The sequence below is a fragment of the Palaemon carinicauda genome, chromosome 13 (genome assembly GCF_036898095.1).
Source record: "Palaemon carinicauda isolate YSFRI2023 chromosome 13, ASM3689809v2, whole genome shotgun sequence".
NCBI lineage: Eukaryota > Metazoa > Arthropoda > Malacostraca > Decapoda > Palaemonidae > Palaemon > Palaemon carinicauda.
Window position 1 is genome coordinate 127210516 of NC_090737.1, and position 15748 is coordinate 127226263.

General features: G+C 46.3%; 1 protein-coding gene across 1 annotated transcript in view; it reads right to left on the bottom strand.

Annotated features, from left to right (window-relative positions):
- The window catches only part of LOC137652407 (conserved oligomeric Golgi complex subunit 1-like), a 78706-nt gene that overhangs the window by 49602 nt on the left and 13356 nt on the right, over positions 1-15748 (bottom strand). The window contains exons 3-5 of the mRNA XM_068385801.1: positions 10426-10596; positions 9816-9990; positions 9091-9204 (exon numbers count right to left, since the gene is read on the bottom strand). Coding sequence (XP_068241902.1) covers positions 9091-9204; positions 9816-9990; positions 10426-10596 — 460 coding nt within the window. The remainder of the gene's footprint in view (positions 1-9090; positions 9205-9815; positions 9991-10425; positions 10597-15748) is intronic.

Consider the following 15748-nt stretch of genomic DNA (forward strand, 5'->3'; position numbering starts at 1 on the left):
CTAGTAGCTGGCGAACCATGTTCCTTCAGAAGTGTTGGAGAACGTTGGCGTGCCGGCTGTAACACACGTGGGCGATCCGGAGATCGCTGGCGAGCTGATGATCGCTGGCGGGCTGATGATCGCTGACGAGCTGATGATCGCTGGCGAGCTGATGATCGCTGATGAGCTGATGATCGCTGACGAGCAGAAGGCTACGCGTGGAAGCCTGCGCAAAGAAGAAGAGTCCTTGACCCTGACCTGAACCGACGTTCTAGATCGCGAGGGCGAACGTGGGCGCACAGGGCGCGTAACAGGAACAAACAGGAACCGCAGGGAAGATCATCTTGAAAGCGCTGACGAACAGGAGAGCGCTGATGAGCAGCATGCGCGCAGGGAAACCCTGACACGCAAGGGAAGAACCCCCGTGGGGGCAACCCTTTGCCCCGAAGGGATCGTTGTCCGCCGGGAGACTGATGTCCGTCGGAAGACCGCTGTCCGTCGGGCAGACCGTTGCCCGTCGGAAGACGAGATCAGACTGCTGTCCATCTGCACCAAGGCGGAAGATCAAGAAAAAGGAGTTGTAGGCTGCAAACGGAGATCCAAAAGGCGCCTCAAGCACCCTTATAGGGAGATGAGAGGCCCTTACGACGAGGCGGACGGAGGGCCTTACGGCGAGGGAGGCCAACAGCAACAGAAGAAACCTCCGAAGAGGAGTCTCTATGAGTGTACTCTCTCGCGAACGAAAGAGAAACACTTCGTGGAAGAGACTGGTCAGCCAGTGACCTAAAAGGAGCAATCCTCCGAAGAGGAGCTCCTGCAGTTGCCCAGCCCCTTGAGCGAAACTGCAGGTGCGACCGCTCAGCACCAAGAGCATAGTCGCACGAAAAAAAGGCAAGAGAAGAACCCCCCAAAAGGAGAAAAACTCAAGCCTGGACAGGAAAAACTTCCCTCGAAAGGAAAGTTATCTGCCCAAGGAGGCAAGCCTCCTGACTGTTCTAAAATGAACTGGAGAGCTGTCCGTCAACACGGGAGTACTACCAGTAGAAGGAGACACGCCCCTGACGAAAATACAAGGGGGGAGGCAGCAACAGCCGAATCCCCAGGACTCAACCAGACAGCTCACACCGTTGCTTTATTACAGAAACGAACTAGATCGGTAACTGTAAAAAAATAAAACAAATAATATTAGTACACATTCATTCCCCCGGGAAGGCTCCGAAGAGGAATCCCGAGGGAAAGGAACAAGAATTACACAACAGGCACGTGCCCTCACAACCACTTACACTCGCGGAAGAAGAGCTGTAACCAAAACAGAATTATAACAATTATAATTATGTAACTATGTAATTATGTAATTTAAAAATGAATGAACACTAAAGAAAGAACGAAAACCCCAAAAGGAATCGTTCTACAAGCTGAAAAACAAAAAACAACTACAATTAGATTCATAACTAATTGATACAAACGTACGGCGTAGCAACCCCCCACACGGAAAGGAAGCTAGGCTACAAGGGCGTAGTAACACGTAGTAAAAGGGTGAACGACCTCAAGAGAGAGAGAGAGAGAAAGACACAAGTCAAACTCGATCGCCACCCATAAAATACGCCGTGGTGGCCTAACTGCCGAGGCCTCCACGTAGATATCGTACAGTACACTACACACACACATCTGAAAAGGAAACTTACTTATTTCTATACTCAAATATATATACAAACATGAAAATGTTATTTTCATTAGTAAAATAAATTTTTGAATATACTTACCCGATAATCATGTAGCTGTCAACTCTGTTGCCGACAGAAATCTACGGTCGGGATACGCCAGCGATCGCTATACAGGTGGGGGTGAACACAACAGCGCCATCTGTGGTCAGGTACTCCAGTACTTCTTGTCAACACCACCTCAATTTTTTCCTCGGTCCACTGGTTCTCTATGGGGAGGAAGGGTGGGTCAATTAAATCATGATTATCGGGTAAGTATATTCAAAAATTTATTTTACTAATGAAAATAAAATTTTTCAATATTAATCTTACCCGATAATCATGTAGCTGATTCACACCCAGGGTGGTGGGTGGAGACCAGCATACATGTTAACAAAGAAGCTAAGTATCCCGTATTTTATTTTATTAGTTATTCAAAAATAACATAAAATAAATAAGTACCTGGTAAGGAAGACGACTTGAACCATTACTCTGCCTTTATTAAGTACGTCTTCCTTACTGAGCGTAGCGGTCCTCTTAGGATGCTGAACGACTCTTAGGTGCTGAAGTATAAAGGGCTGCAACCCATACTAAAGGACCTCATCACAACCTTTAACCTCGGCGCTTCTCAAGAAAGAATTGACCACCCGCCAAATCAACAAGGATGTGGAAGGCTTCTTAGCCGACCGTACAACCCATAAAAAGTATTCAAGAGAAAGGTTAAAAGGGTTATGGGATTATGGGAATGTAGTGGCTGAGCCCCCGCCTACTACTGCATTCGTTGCTACGAATGGTCCCAGGGTGTAGCAGTTCTCGTAAAGAGACTGGACATCTTTGAGATAGAATGATGCGAACACTGACTTGCTTCTCCAATAGGTTGCATCCATAACACTCTGCAGAGAACGGTTCTGTTTGAAGGCCACTGAAGTAGCCACAGCTCTCACTTCATGTGTCCTTACCTTCAGCAAAGCAAGGTCTTCTTCCTTCAGATGAGAATGTGCTTCCCTAATCAGGAGCCTGAATAGGTAAGAAACTGAGTTCTTAGACCTTGGAAGAGAAGGCTTCTTGATATCACACCATAAGACTTCTGATTGTCCTCGTAAAGGTTATGACCTTTTTAGATAGTACCTAAGAGCTCTAACTGGGCAAAGTACTCTCTCCAGTTCGTCCCCCACCAAGTTGGACAGGCTTGGGATCTCGAACGACTTAGGCCAAGGACGTGAAGGAAGCTCGTTTAGCAAAAAACCGAGCTGCAAGGAACATGTAGCCGTTTCAGATGTGAAAACTATGTTCCTGCTGAAGGCGTGGATCTCACTTACTCTTTTAGCTGTTGTCAAGCACACGAGGAAAAGAGTTTTTAATGTGAGGTCCTTAAAAGAGGCTGATTGGAGAGGTTCAAATCTTGATGACATAAGGAACCTTAGGACCACGTCTAGATTCCAGCCTGGAGTGGACAACCGACGTTCCTTTGAGGTCTCAAAAGACCTAAGGAGGTCCTGTAGATCTTTGTTGGTGGAAAGATCCAAGCCTCTGTGGCGGAAAACCGCTGCCAACATACTTCTGTAACCCTTAATCGTAGGAGCTGAAAGGGATCTTACGTTCCTTAGATGTAACAGGAAGTCAGCAATCTGGGTTACAGTGGTACTGGTTGAGGAAACTGCATTGGCCTTGTACCAGCTTCGGAAGACTTCCCCTTTAGACTGATAGACTCTGAGAGTGGATGTCCTCCTTGCTCTGGCAATCGCTCTGGCTGCCTCCTTCGAAAAGCCCCTAGCTCTTGAGAGTCTTTCGAAAGTCTGAAGGCAGTCAGACGAAGAGCGTGGAGGTTTGGGTGTACCTTCTTTACGTGAGGTAGACGTAGAAGGTCCACTCCTAGAGGAAGAGTCCTGGGAATGTCGACCAGCCATTGCAGTACCTCTATGAACCATTCTCTCGCGGGCCAGAGCGGAGCCAACCAACATCAGCTGTGTCCCTTTGCGAGAGGCGAACTTCTGAAGTACCCTGTTGACAATCTTGAACGGCGGGAATACATACAGGTCGAGATGGGACCAATCCAGCAGAAAAGCATCCACGTGAACTGCTGCTGGGTCTGGAATCGGAGAACAATACAACGGGAGCCTCTAGGTTATCGAGGTAGTGAACAGATCTATGGTTGGCTGACCCCACAGGGCCCAAAGTCTGCTGCAAACATTCTTGTGAAGGGTCTACTCTGTGGGGATGACCTGACCCTTCCGGCTAAGGCGATCTGCCATGACATTCATATCGCCCTGAATGAACCTCGTTACCAGCGTGAGCTTTCGATCTTTTGACCAGATGAGGAGGTCCCTTGCGATCTAGAACAACTTCCACGAATGAGTCCCTCCCTGCTTGGAGATGTAAGCCAAGGCTGTGGTGTTGTCAGAGTCCACCTCCACCACCTTGTTAAGCTGGAGGGACTTGAAGTTTATCAAGGCCAGATGAACCGCCAACAGCTCCTTGCAATAGATGTGAAGTGTCCTTAGCTCCTGATTCCATGTTCCCGAGAATTCCTGTCCGTACAAAGTCGCAACCCCAGCCCGTGTCTGATGCGTCAGAGAAGAGACGGCGGTCGGGTTTCTGAACAGCCAAAGGTAGACTTCCTTGAGAAGAAAGCTGTTCTTTCACCACGTGAGAGTAGACCTCCTTTCTTCGGAAACAGGAACTGAGACCGTCTCTAGCGTCATGTCCTTTATCCAGTGAGCCGCTAGATGATACTGAAGGGGGAGGAGGTGGCGTCTCCCTAACTCGATGAACAGGGCCAGCGATGAAAGTGTCCCTGTTAGACTCATCCACTACCTGACTGAGCATCGGTTCCTTCTCAGCATGCTCTGGATGCATTCTAGGGCTTAGTAGATCCTTGGGGCCGACGGAAAAGCCCGAAAAGCTCGACTCTGAAGATCCATACCCAGGTAGACAATGGTCTGGGATGGGACGAGCTGGGACTCCTCAAAATTGACCAGGAGGCCCAGTTCCTTGGTCAGATCCATAGTCCATCTGAGAATCTCCAGACAGCGACGACTTGTGGGAGCTCTTAAAAGCTAGTCGTCTGACGGAGCCGGACACAAGATCATGGTACTGCTGCACAGTCTGTGAACTGTCAACCATGGGGAAGCGAGGAAGTACAGCGACAACCCGAAGCTGTCTAGACTGTCTGGGTCGTACAGACAACTCCTTATCGGGTTGCTGAGGTTGCCGCACTGCGTCACAACAAGTCACTTGTGCTGGTTGTTGAACGTCTTCCCAGTGACACACTGACTCCGTAAACAAAAAAATCCTCTAACAAGGACTAAGCTTGGACTGCATGTCTTGCAACAAAGCTCAAGGTCTATGGGAGCAGGTGTGGTAACAGACGGGGTTAGCGACTGAAGTGGAACCATACCCTCCCTGGAAGCATGTTATGCTTAAATAAAAGTCCATAGGAGGCTAAGCAGCTAAAGGCTCCTGTCCAAATGACAGAGTCCTCAAGGGAATATCAGAAGGAGGGAGAATAGCACTTTCTCATCTACAGGAACCATATCCGAGAAAAGCTAAGTTCTCTCAGTGAGGGTTTCACTGGTGCAAAAGCAGCAGACTAGAAGGCAACGTTATGAAACTGCTTGACAGTCTAGTGAGTTGGCAACAACCAAAGATGTGTGACTGAGGAGCATGCGGTAAGGTATGCAGAGCATGCTGTATGCAGAGCATGCTGTATGTAGAGCATGCTGTAAGGTAAGCAGAGCATGTTGCATGGCGTGCGGCTTATGCTGCATGGGATGAGGCTCATGCTGCATGGGATGAGGCTCATGCTGCATGGTATGAGGCTCATGCTGCATGGGATGAGGCTCATGCTGCAAGGGATGAGGCTCATGCCGCATGCGTTGAGGAGGATGCCGCATAGTATGAGGCTCCTGCCTCATGGGTTGAGGCGGTTGCCGCATAGCATGAGGCTCCTGCCTCATGGTTTGAGGAGGATGCCGCATAGCATGAGGCTCCTCATAGCATGAGACTCCTGCCTCATGGGTTGAGGAGGATGCCGCATAGCATGAGGCTCCTGCCTCATGGGTTGAGGAGGATGCCGCATAGCATGAGGCTCCTGCCTCATGGGTAGAGGAGGTTGCCGCATAGCATGAGGCTCCTGCCTCATGGGTTGAGGAGGATGCCGCATAGCATGAGGCTCCTCATAGCATGAGGTCCCTGCCTCATGGGTTGAGGAGGATGCCGCATAGCATGAGGCTCCTCATAGCATGAGGCTCCTGCCTCATGGGTTGAGGAGGATGCCGCATAGCATGAGGCTCCTGCCTCATGGTTTGAGGAGGATGCCGCATAGCATGAGGCTCCTCATAGCATGAGGCTCCTGCCTCATGGTTAGAGGAGGTTGCCGCATAGCATGAGGTTCCTGCCTCAAGAGTTGCGTCTGCCTCAAGGGTTGAGGAGGTAGCTGCGCAGAGAGAGGCTCTTGCCTCAAGAGTTGAGGCTCTTGCCTCAAGAGTTGAGGTTCTAGCCTCAAGAGTTGAGGCTCTTGCCTCAAGAGTTGAGGCTCTTGCCTCAAGAGTTGAGGTTCTTGCCTCAAGAGTTGAGGCTCTTGCCTCAAGAGTTGAGGCGGTTGCCGCATAGCCTGAGGCTGCTGCCTCAAGGATGGTGGAGGTTGCTGCAACGCATGAGGCTGCTGCCTCAAGGATGGAGGAGGTTGCCGCAACGCATGAGGCTCCTGCCTCAAGGGAAGAGGAGGTTGCTGCAAAGCATGAGGCTCCTGCCTCAAGGGTTGAGGAGGTTGCCGCATAGCAAGAGGCTCCTGCCTCAAGGAAAGTGGAGGTTGCTGCATAGCGCTGGTACCTGGCAACTCCCAATGCGGCAGCTCACGCATGGAGGCAGGAGGAGCCTCAACATCATACGTCTGGCAGGGTGGACTGCGCAGAGGTGGAGGAGCGCTCGCAGGAGGAGGTGTGCTAACCTTCTCTGCCTGAAACTCCTGCATCAACACCGCAAGCTGAGACTGCATTGTCTGCAGCATAGACCACTAGAGTCTAAGAAAGACAACAACAAACGGAGCTACTGTCCGTTGAGACTGAGGGTCTAAAACAGCTGGTGCGGCAACAGACGGAGTTACTGCCTGTTGCGGTACCACCTTGCCTCTCTGGGAGGTGTGCAGTTGTCGTACTGCAGCAAGTCCGAACTGACCCAGTGCTAATGGCTCCACCTAGGAGTTGGACTTGCGCGGAAGGGACCGACTTGCACTTAAAAGCTGCAAGATTTGGTCCATGGTTTCTGCGAGAAACCTCTTCCGCAGACGAGGAATAAATGGGCTCTCTCGTCTTTGTGTGGGTGGGGTGATCACGTCGGCTACGTGAGTTGGTTACACCCGAAACCACGGAGGGAAACGTCTGTTCGTCGATCAAGGCCTGATGAACCCATAAGTCCTTCGACGTTACTTCTCCCCTGGGCTTGGGAGCTTGTAAGAGGTCCCAGACTAGGCGAACAACTGGCACGAACAGACGAACCCTCGAACGCAACACTGTAACACTTTGCGCTTATCACTTTATCACTTTTGATTTTCTGTTTGCACTTATTTCACTGAACTCGAAACTTTAAGTGGTTTGTACCTGAAACACGCAATTCTATCCTTCATTAAAAGTTAGTAATTGCGAAAACAGTATTACAATGTAACAGAAAAACATAATGAAAGATAAATAATTCAGTGGCTGGAAAAGAGACTAAACACTAGATCAAATAAACTACGTTTAAAATCTCTCACCGCATAAAGCCTGGGAACAAGAATAAAACTCTAGAAACGTTTACCTTCTTCCCCTAAAGAGACTAGGGAGAAGAGCAAAAACGATAACAACGTTACCCGCTTGAACGAAACGTTTATCCTCCTCTCTCTCCCTCCGTCTCTATCTCTCTCTCTCTCTCTCTTGACTTAGAACCTGAGAGATGAGCCCAATTATATATATCGTTAAAACATATTATTGTTAAAGGAAAAAAACTGAAAGATTTCCCAAATAAAAAGTTCCTTTATTAGAATTAAAACCCTTTAAGCTAAGAAAGAATGAACAAAACGCTAGAATCGGTTTACTCTTACTGCAACGTGACACCGTGAATACTCTCTCTCTATCGTAACGATAGAGCGCAAGTTGAACGTTCTGAACGTCAACAACTGCAGAGACAAAACAAAACGTTAGTTCAACTTTGAAAACAGTACGAGACTATCAAAGAAATTCTTTCAAAAACATTAAAATAGCATAATATGTTAACAGGTAAAAACGAAATGACGGGCTCAATGTTAATTAACTTCGGTTCCAAGAAAAGACCGCCTACTATTAGGAAAGGTCGAATATAAACAAATATAAAAATTAATTTTAATAAGTTTATAATAAAAGGAAGTTAATCGAAGAGGCCTATAAAAGGCGGAGAGATATAAAATAAATCTATAACTTTTGTTAAGCAAAATTAAGAAAGAGAGTCTATACTCTCTTCGACACCAACACTTCCGTCTAAGGGAAGGGTCGGCCATTAAAAGTGAAAGAGAGTTCATACTCTCTTCGTCACCAAAATTAAATAAAAAATTAAATCAAATTAATTCCAAAAACTTGCTAAGCTAATGATAAAGCTTCCTGAATAGCGAAGGCTAAACTCTAGAGCAAATACATCACCAAATCGTGAGCAATAACTCCAGAATCAACAGCGTATCCATGTAGGTCTAGCCGGAGGCACGACAGAGGAAAAATTGAGGTGGTGTTGACAAGAAGTACTGGAGTACCTGACCACAGATGGCGCTGTTGTGTTCACCCCCACCTGTATAGCGATCGCTGGCGTATCCCGACCGTAGATTTCTGTCGGCAACAGAGTTGACAGCTACATGATTATCGGGTAAGATTAATATTGAAAAACATGTTTACATATGTATTGAGTAAAAGAAAAGTAAGCGATTAAGTAAAGACAAAACAGACAATGGCTGCCAAGCGAGGACCAAGACAGAGACGTCTGTCACAGTCCGAGCCAAAAGTGAAAGTGGGTATTCACCTGTGTGAGGGGGAGGAGGGGTAGCTAGCTACCACTCCCCTACCCCCCGCCCCCCCCCCGCTAACTAGCGCGGGGGTAATACACCCTCGTTAAATTCTAATGGCTCGCCATTTCAGCTACGCTAAAAGTAATACCCTTTGTAAATAGCGTGGTTTGTATTTCGGTTACGGAACAACTAGAATTCCCAGAACCTTTTTACTACTGATCACATACAATGCAGACTGTACAGTATGCATGGAACCTGAAAATCTTAATTTGACAAATAATCTAACCAAAAGATCATCAGTACCACTATAATAAGCTACACAATTACATTAATACAGAACATGACCAACAACTACTACAGGTTAAACAGTATGGCTCGCCTGTAAACAAAACGATGAAAGCTACAAACCTGGGTATCATCTACTTCTGTACTAATCAAATTAGAACATCCCCTCACAATCGTTGACCTGAACTGCGTAATACTAGCCCACTGACGTTCAATGACTGGAAACCACGAAGTTACCTGTAAAAGAATGGCAAACCTGTCAGTTCTTCATGGAAACATGAGCACACTACCTATTAACTCTTCAATGCTAAGGAATCTAGAATGCCATGAGCCAGCTGGTAAATGCTGTGACACAATGTTCATGAAACGTACCACCATAAAGACAGGAATTCCTGTTTTAAGGGGGCTGAAATTTTCTTTGCACTTTCAGCTGCTACTACTATCAAGCACTTCCTAGATGCTGAACAATGGACTCATATAAACATGCCTACATTTTATTCATAAATCCCACTTACTTAGATTTATAAATTTCCTTTGTTAAAGGGATTCAGCCTGGCTATACTTATTAAATTGGCTTTATACAATGCAAAGTAAGATAACTGCAAAGATATTAAAAACTTTATGTCAATTCCTTTATACCAATTCATACGACACTGTACATGTGTTTACTTTCAAGAAGTAAATTCATTACAAAGGCAAAAAGAAAAAGACAGAATTACTACAATATACTTTGCAAACCAGAAAAAAATCATATGACTTTTAATATTATGCAATACAGTACCTTAGAATACAGTCAATTTTAGCAGCACTGAGAACTATTAAGAAAAGACAAAGGTGCAACTGTTTACCTTGGCAGCATTTGGTGACAGTTGCAGAGCAGTGTGTGTATGATGTGCAAGTAAGAGTAATTGGGTAGCTTGCAGGTATTGTCCATGCTCAGTTAGACTCCACAAGGTTTCTGGGATTGTTACCAACAATTTCACCTGAACAGCAAGGGAGTGATGGTTTCCAGAAGTAGATGACCTGTAAATATTTGACAGAGCATTTACATATACCTGTAAAAGTCTATATCTTATGTCTGACTGATTAAGAGCAATAAATTTCTATGCAATGAAAAAAAAAATAGAAAAAATCAACTTAACATAATTTACCCTTTAATTTATATTCAAACTTTACATGCCGTTCACAATTGTGTTTTCCTCAAGAATATAAATCTGGTGAGGTTATAAAAATATGACAAATTCTAAAATTTCTAATTTTCCTTAAAGTCCTGCCGCATGTCAATAGACATTTTGTACTACTGGGAATCTAACATGTCTAGAGATTATTCCTTCTATATTAAGTTAAAAAGGTTAAAATAATTCATGTTTTAAATGGTAGCTACCATATTTTCAAATCCTAAATTAATGATTTTCTGATACCACAATAAAAAAACCCTCATAAACAAAATATACTTACCGATCATTACCAATAACAGGATGACTCTTCGTTTTAAATCCGATAAGACCACGTTGCTGAAGACTCTCGCAAAGACCTTCCATTGTTTGTATATTTTTGCATATAGCATTTGCACTTTCTTGCATCTCTGCTATCGTATCTGCTGCTTCTATGAGGTCTCTATACCTCTCCCTGAAAAAACAAGAACATTAAGCCTGTAGATGAAGACTTAGGACATTAAAAATTTAAAACCTGACTAAAATATGTTATTTTTATTAGTAAAATAAATTTTTGAATATACTTACCCGATAATCATGTAGCTGTCAACTCCGTTGCCCAACAGAATTCTATGGAGGGATACGCCAGCTATCACAATACTAGAAGGGGGTGTACTTACCAGCGCCACCTGTGGCCAGGTACTCAAGTACTTCTTGTTGACACCTCCTCAATTATTCCTCGGTCCACTGGTTCTCTATGGGGAGGAAGGGAGGGTCGATTAAATCATGATTATCGGGTAAGTATATTCAAAAATTTATTTTACTAATAAAAATAACATTTTTCAATATTAAACTTACCCGATAATCATGTAGCTGATTCACACCCAGGGGGGTGGGTGAAAACCAGTGTACAAGATTAAAGGATAGCTAAGTATCCCGTATTTCATATAATCAGTTATCCACAATAACAATGAAATAATAAGTACCTGGTAAGGAAGTCGACTTGAACCGTTACTCTGCCTTTAATAAGATCGTCTTCCTTACTGAGCGCAGCGTTCCTCTTGGGAGGCTGAATCAACTCAAAGGTGCTAAAGTATACAGGGCTGCAACCCATACTAAAGGACCTCATCACAACCTTTAACCTCGGCGCTTCTCAAGAAAGAATTGACCACCCGCCAAATCAACAAGGATGTGGAAGGCTTCTTAGCCGACCGTACAACCCATAAAAAGTATTCAAGAGAAAGGTTAAAAGGTTATGGGATTATGGGAATGTAGTGGCTGAGCCCTCGCCTACTACTGCATTCGTTGCTACGAATGGTCCCAGGGTGTAGCAGTACTCGTAAAGAGACTGGACATCTTTGAGATAGAATGATGTGAACACTGACTTGCTTCTCCAATAGGTTGCATCCATAACACTCTGCAGAGAATGGCTCTGTTTGAAGGCCACTGAAGTAGCCACAGCTCCCACTTCATGTGTCCTTACCTTCAGCAAAGCAAGGTCTTCTTCCTTCAGATGAGAATGTGTTTCTCTAATCAGAAGCCTGAATAGTAAGAAACTGAGTTCTTAGAACTTGGAAAAGAAGGTTTCTTGATAGCACACTATAAGGCTTCTGATTGTCCTTGTAAAGGTTAAGACCTTTTTAGATAGTACCTAAGAGCTCTAACTGGGCAAAGTACTCTCTTCAGACCATTCCCCACCAAGTTGGACAGGCTTGGGATCTCGAACGACTTAGGCCAAGGACGTGAAGGAAGCTCGTTTAGCGAAAACCGAGCTGCAAGGAACATGTAGCCGTTTCAGATGTGAAAACAATGATCCTGCTGAAGGCGTGGATCTCACTTACTCTTTTAGCTGTTGTCAAGCACACGAGGAAAAGAGTTTTTAATGTGAGGTCCTAAAAAGAGGCTGATTGGAGAGGTTCAAATCTTGATGACATAAGGAACCTTAGGACCACGTCTAGATTCCAGCCTGGAGTGGACAACCGACGTTCCTTTGAGGTCTCAAAAGACCTAGGGAGGTCCTGTAGATCTTTGTTGGTGGAAAGATCCAAGCCTCTGTGGCGGAAAACCGCTGCCAACATACTTCTGTAACCCTTGATCGTAGGAGCTGAAAGGGATCTTACTTTCCTTAGATATAACAGGAAGTCAGCAATCTGGGTTACAGTGGTACTGGTTGAGGAAACTGCATTGGTCTTGTACCAGCTACGGAAGACTTCCCCTATAGACTGATAGATACTGAGAGTGGATGTTCTCCTTGCTTTGGCAATCGCTCTGGCTGCTTCCTTCGAAAAGCCCCTAGCTCTTGAGAGTCTTTCGAAAGTCTGAAGGCAGTCAGACGAAGAGCGTGGAGGATTGGTGTACCTTCTTTACGTGAGGTAGACTTAGAAGGTTCACTCCTAGAGGAAGAGTCCTGGGAATGTCGACCAGCCATTGCAGTACCTCTAAGAACCATTCTCTCGCGGGCCAGAGCGGAGCCAACCAACGTCAGCCGTGTCCCTTTGTGAGAGGAGAACTTCTGAAGTACCCTGTTGACAATCTTGAACGGCGGGAATGCATACAGGTCGAGATGGAACCAATCCAGCAGAAAAGCATCCACGTGAACTGCTGCTGGGTCTGGAATCGGAGAACAATACAACAGGAGTCTCTAGGTTATCGAGGTAGTGAACAGATCTATGGTTGGCTGACCCCACAGGGCCCAAAGTCTGCTGCAAACATTCTTGAGAAGGGTCCACTCTGTGGGGATGACCTGACCCTTCCGTCTGAGGTGATCTGCCATGACATTCATACCGCCCTGAATGAACCTCGTTACCAGTTAGCTTTCGATCTTTAGACCAGATGAGTAGGTCCCTTGCGATCTAGAACAACTTCCACGAAAGAGTCCCTCCCTGCTTGAAGATATAAGCCAGGGCTGTGGTGTTGTCAGAGTCCACCTCCACCACTTTGTTAAGCTGGAGGGACTTGAAGTTTATCAAGGCCAGAATAACCGCCAACAACTCCTTGCAATTGATGTGAAGTGTCCTTTGCTCCTGATTCCAAGTTCCCGAGCATTCTTGTCCGTCCAAAGTCGCACCCCAGCCCGTGTCTGATGCGTCCGAGAGGAGACGGCGGTTGTGTTTCTGAACAGCCAAAGGTAGACTTCCTTGAGAAGAAAGCTGTTCTTACACCACGCGAGAGAAGACCTCCTCTCTTCGGAAACAGGACTGAGACCGTCTCTAGCGTCATGTCCTTTATCCAGTGAGCAGCTAGATGATACTGAAGGGGGGGGAGGTGGAGTCTCCCTAACACGATGAACAGGGCCAGCGATGAAAGTGTCCCTGTTAGACTCATCCACTACCTGACTGAGCATCGGTTCCTTCTCAGCATGCTCTGGATGCATTCTAGGGCTTGGAAGATCCTTGGGGCCGACGGAAAAGTCCGAAAAGCTCGACTCTGAAGATCCATACCCAAGGAGACAATGGTCTGGGATGGGACGAGCTGAGACTCCTCAAAATTGACCAGGAGGCCCAGTTCCTTGGTCAGATCCATAGTCCATTTGAAAATCTCCAGACAGCGACGACTTGTGGGAGCTCTTAAAAGCCAGTCGTCTGACGGAGCCGGACACAAGATCATGGTACTGCTGCACAGTCTGTGAACTGTCAATCATGGACAAGCGAGGAAGTACAGTGACAACCCGAATCTGTCTAGACTGTCTGGGTCGTACAGACAAACTCCTTATCGGGTTGCTGAGGTTGCCGCACTGCGTCACAACAAGTCACTTCTGTTGGTTGTTGAACGTCTTCCCCGTGACACATTGACTCCGTAAACAAAAAAATCCTCTAACAAGGACTAAGCTTGGACTGCATGTCTTGTAACACAGCTCAAGGTCTATGGGAGCAGGTGTGGTAACAGACGGGATTAGCGACTGAAGTGGAACCATTACCTTCCCTGGAAGCATGTTATGCTTAAATAAAAGTCCATAGGAGGCTATGCAGCTAAAGGCTCCCTCCAAATGACAGAGTCCTCAAGGGAATATCAGAAGGAGGGAGAAAAGAACTTTCTCATCTACAGGGACCATATCCTAGAAAAGCTAAGTTCTCTCAGTGAGGGTTCACTGGTGCAAAAGCAGCAGACTAGAAGGCAACGTTATGAAACTGCTTGACAGTCTAGTGAGTTGGCAACAACCAAAGATGTGTGACTGAGAAGCATGCGGTAAGGTATGCAGAGCATGTTGTATGCAGAGTATGCTGTATGCAGAGCATGCTGTATGTAGAGCATGTTGTATGCAGAGCATGCTGAATGCAGAGCATGCTGTATGCAGAGCATGTTGTATGCAGAGCATGCTGAATGCAGAGCATGCTGTGTGCAGAGCATGTTGTATGCAGAGCATGCTGTATGCAGAGCATGCTGTATGTAGAGCATGTTGTATGCAGAGCATGCTGAATGCAGAGCATGCTGTATGCAGAGCATGTAGTATGCAGAGCATGCTGTGAGCAGAGCATGTAAGGTAAGCAGAGCGTGTGCATGGCGTTTAACATTTCTCAGAAATTCCATGACCAGTGCTAGAGTGCTTTATGCATGCTTGCATGGGGTTTTAATATCAACATAATATATACCTTACATTCATAACTCATGATTCATATTTTTGCCATATTTTGCGATATTGTTAAAAATATATTGCCAGGAATACAAATATATTTTTATAAGTAATACAAATAACCTCCATTATCATAGGTTTGAAAATGGAGGTAAGGTATGCTGAACAGCAGAGTCAGAACGAGCTGGAACAACAATAGTTGTGGTTTCCTCTTCAAGACTCTGTTGAGGGAACACCTGAGGCTCAGTCTGCAAAGGCTGATCAGCAGAAGGTAGGCTCATGGGTGGAGGAGGCTGACTCCTGGCATGAGTGGCTGAACTCAAGGGTTGCGCTTGCTGAGTGGTTGGCGGATGCGCAGTAGCAAGTTCCTGAGGAACGAGTTGAGGTTCCTGCGGTGTGAGCTGAGAGCGAAAAGGTAGTGGCTGCGCAGAACGCAGTAAAAATCTCGCAAGTTGAGGCTCCTGAGGCGCAAGGCTAAGGTGTTGAGGTGCTTGCCTTGAGGAGGGTTGAGCTCGCTGCAGCGAGAGCTGAGGAGACTGACTCATGGACGGGAGAGGTTGTTGTACCTCAACCGAGTGTTGCATCACTGGTGGAGCAGCAAGTGGAGGCGGAGGAAGAGAGGTATAATCCTCCTGATCCCATTGTAAAAGTTGCCTTAAGGAAGGCGGAGGCTGAACACCACTGGGAACAGCAAACTCAGAACGTGGCTCAACATCGTACGCCTGGCAGGTGGAACTGCGATCAGGCGGAGCGAGCGCAGGCGGAGGGAGTGTAGGCGGAGGCGGAGGAGCAACACTCTCAGCCCGACACTCACGCATCAAGTCCGAAAGCAGTGCTTGCATGGACTGTAGTAGAGTCCACTTGGGGTCGGCAGAAACTACAGTAGGCTGAGGTAAAGCCTTAACAGTCGAGCTCTGTTGTGGCAGAACCTTACTCCTCTTAGGCGGAGTGCATTCAACTGATGACTGAGGAGAGTCAGAGCTAACCCAATGACTGCATCCGGGTTGTTGAACTCTAACTTCGTACGTCTGGCATAGGTCTGGACTTTACGTTTAAG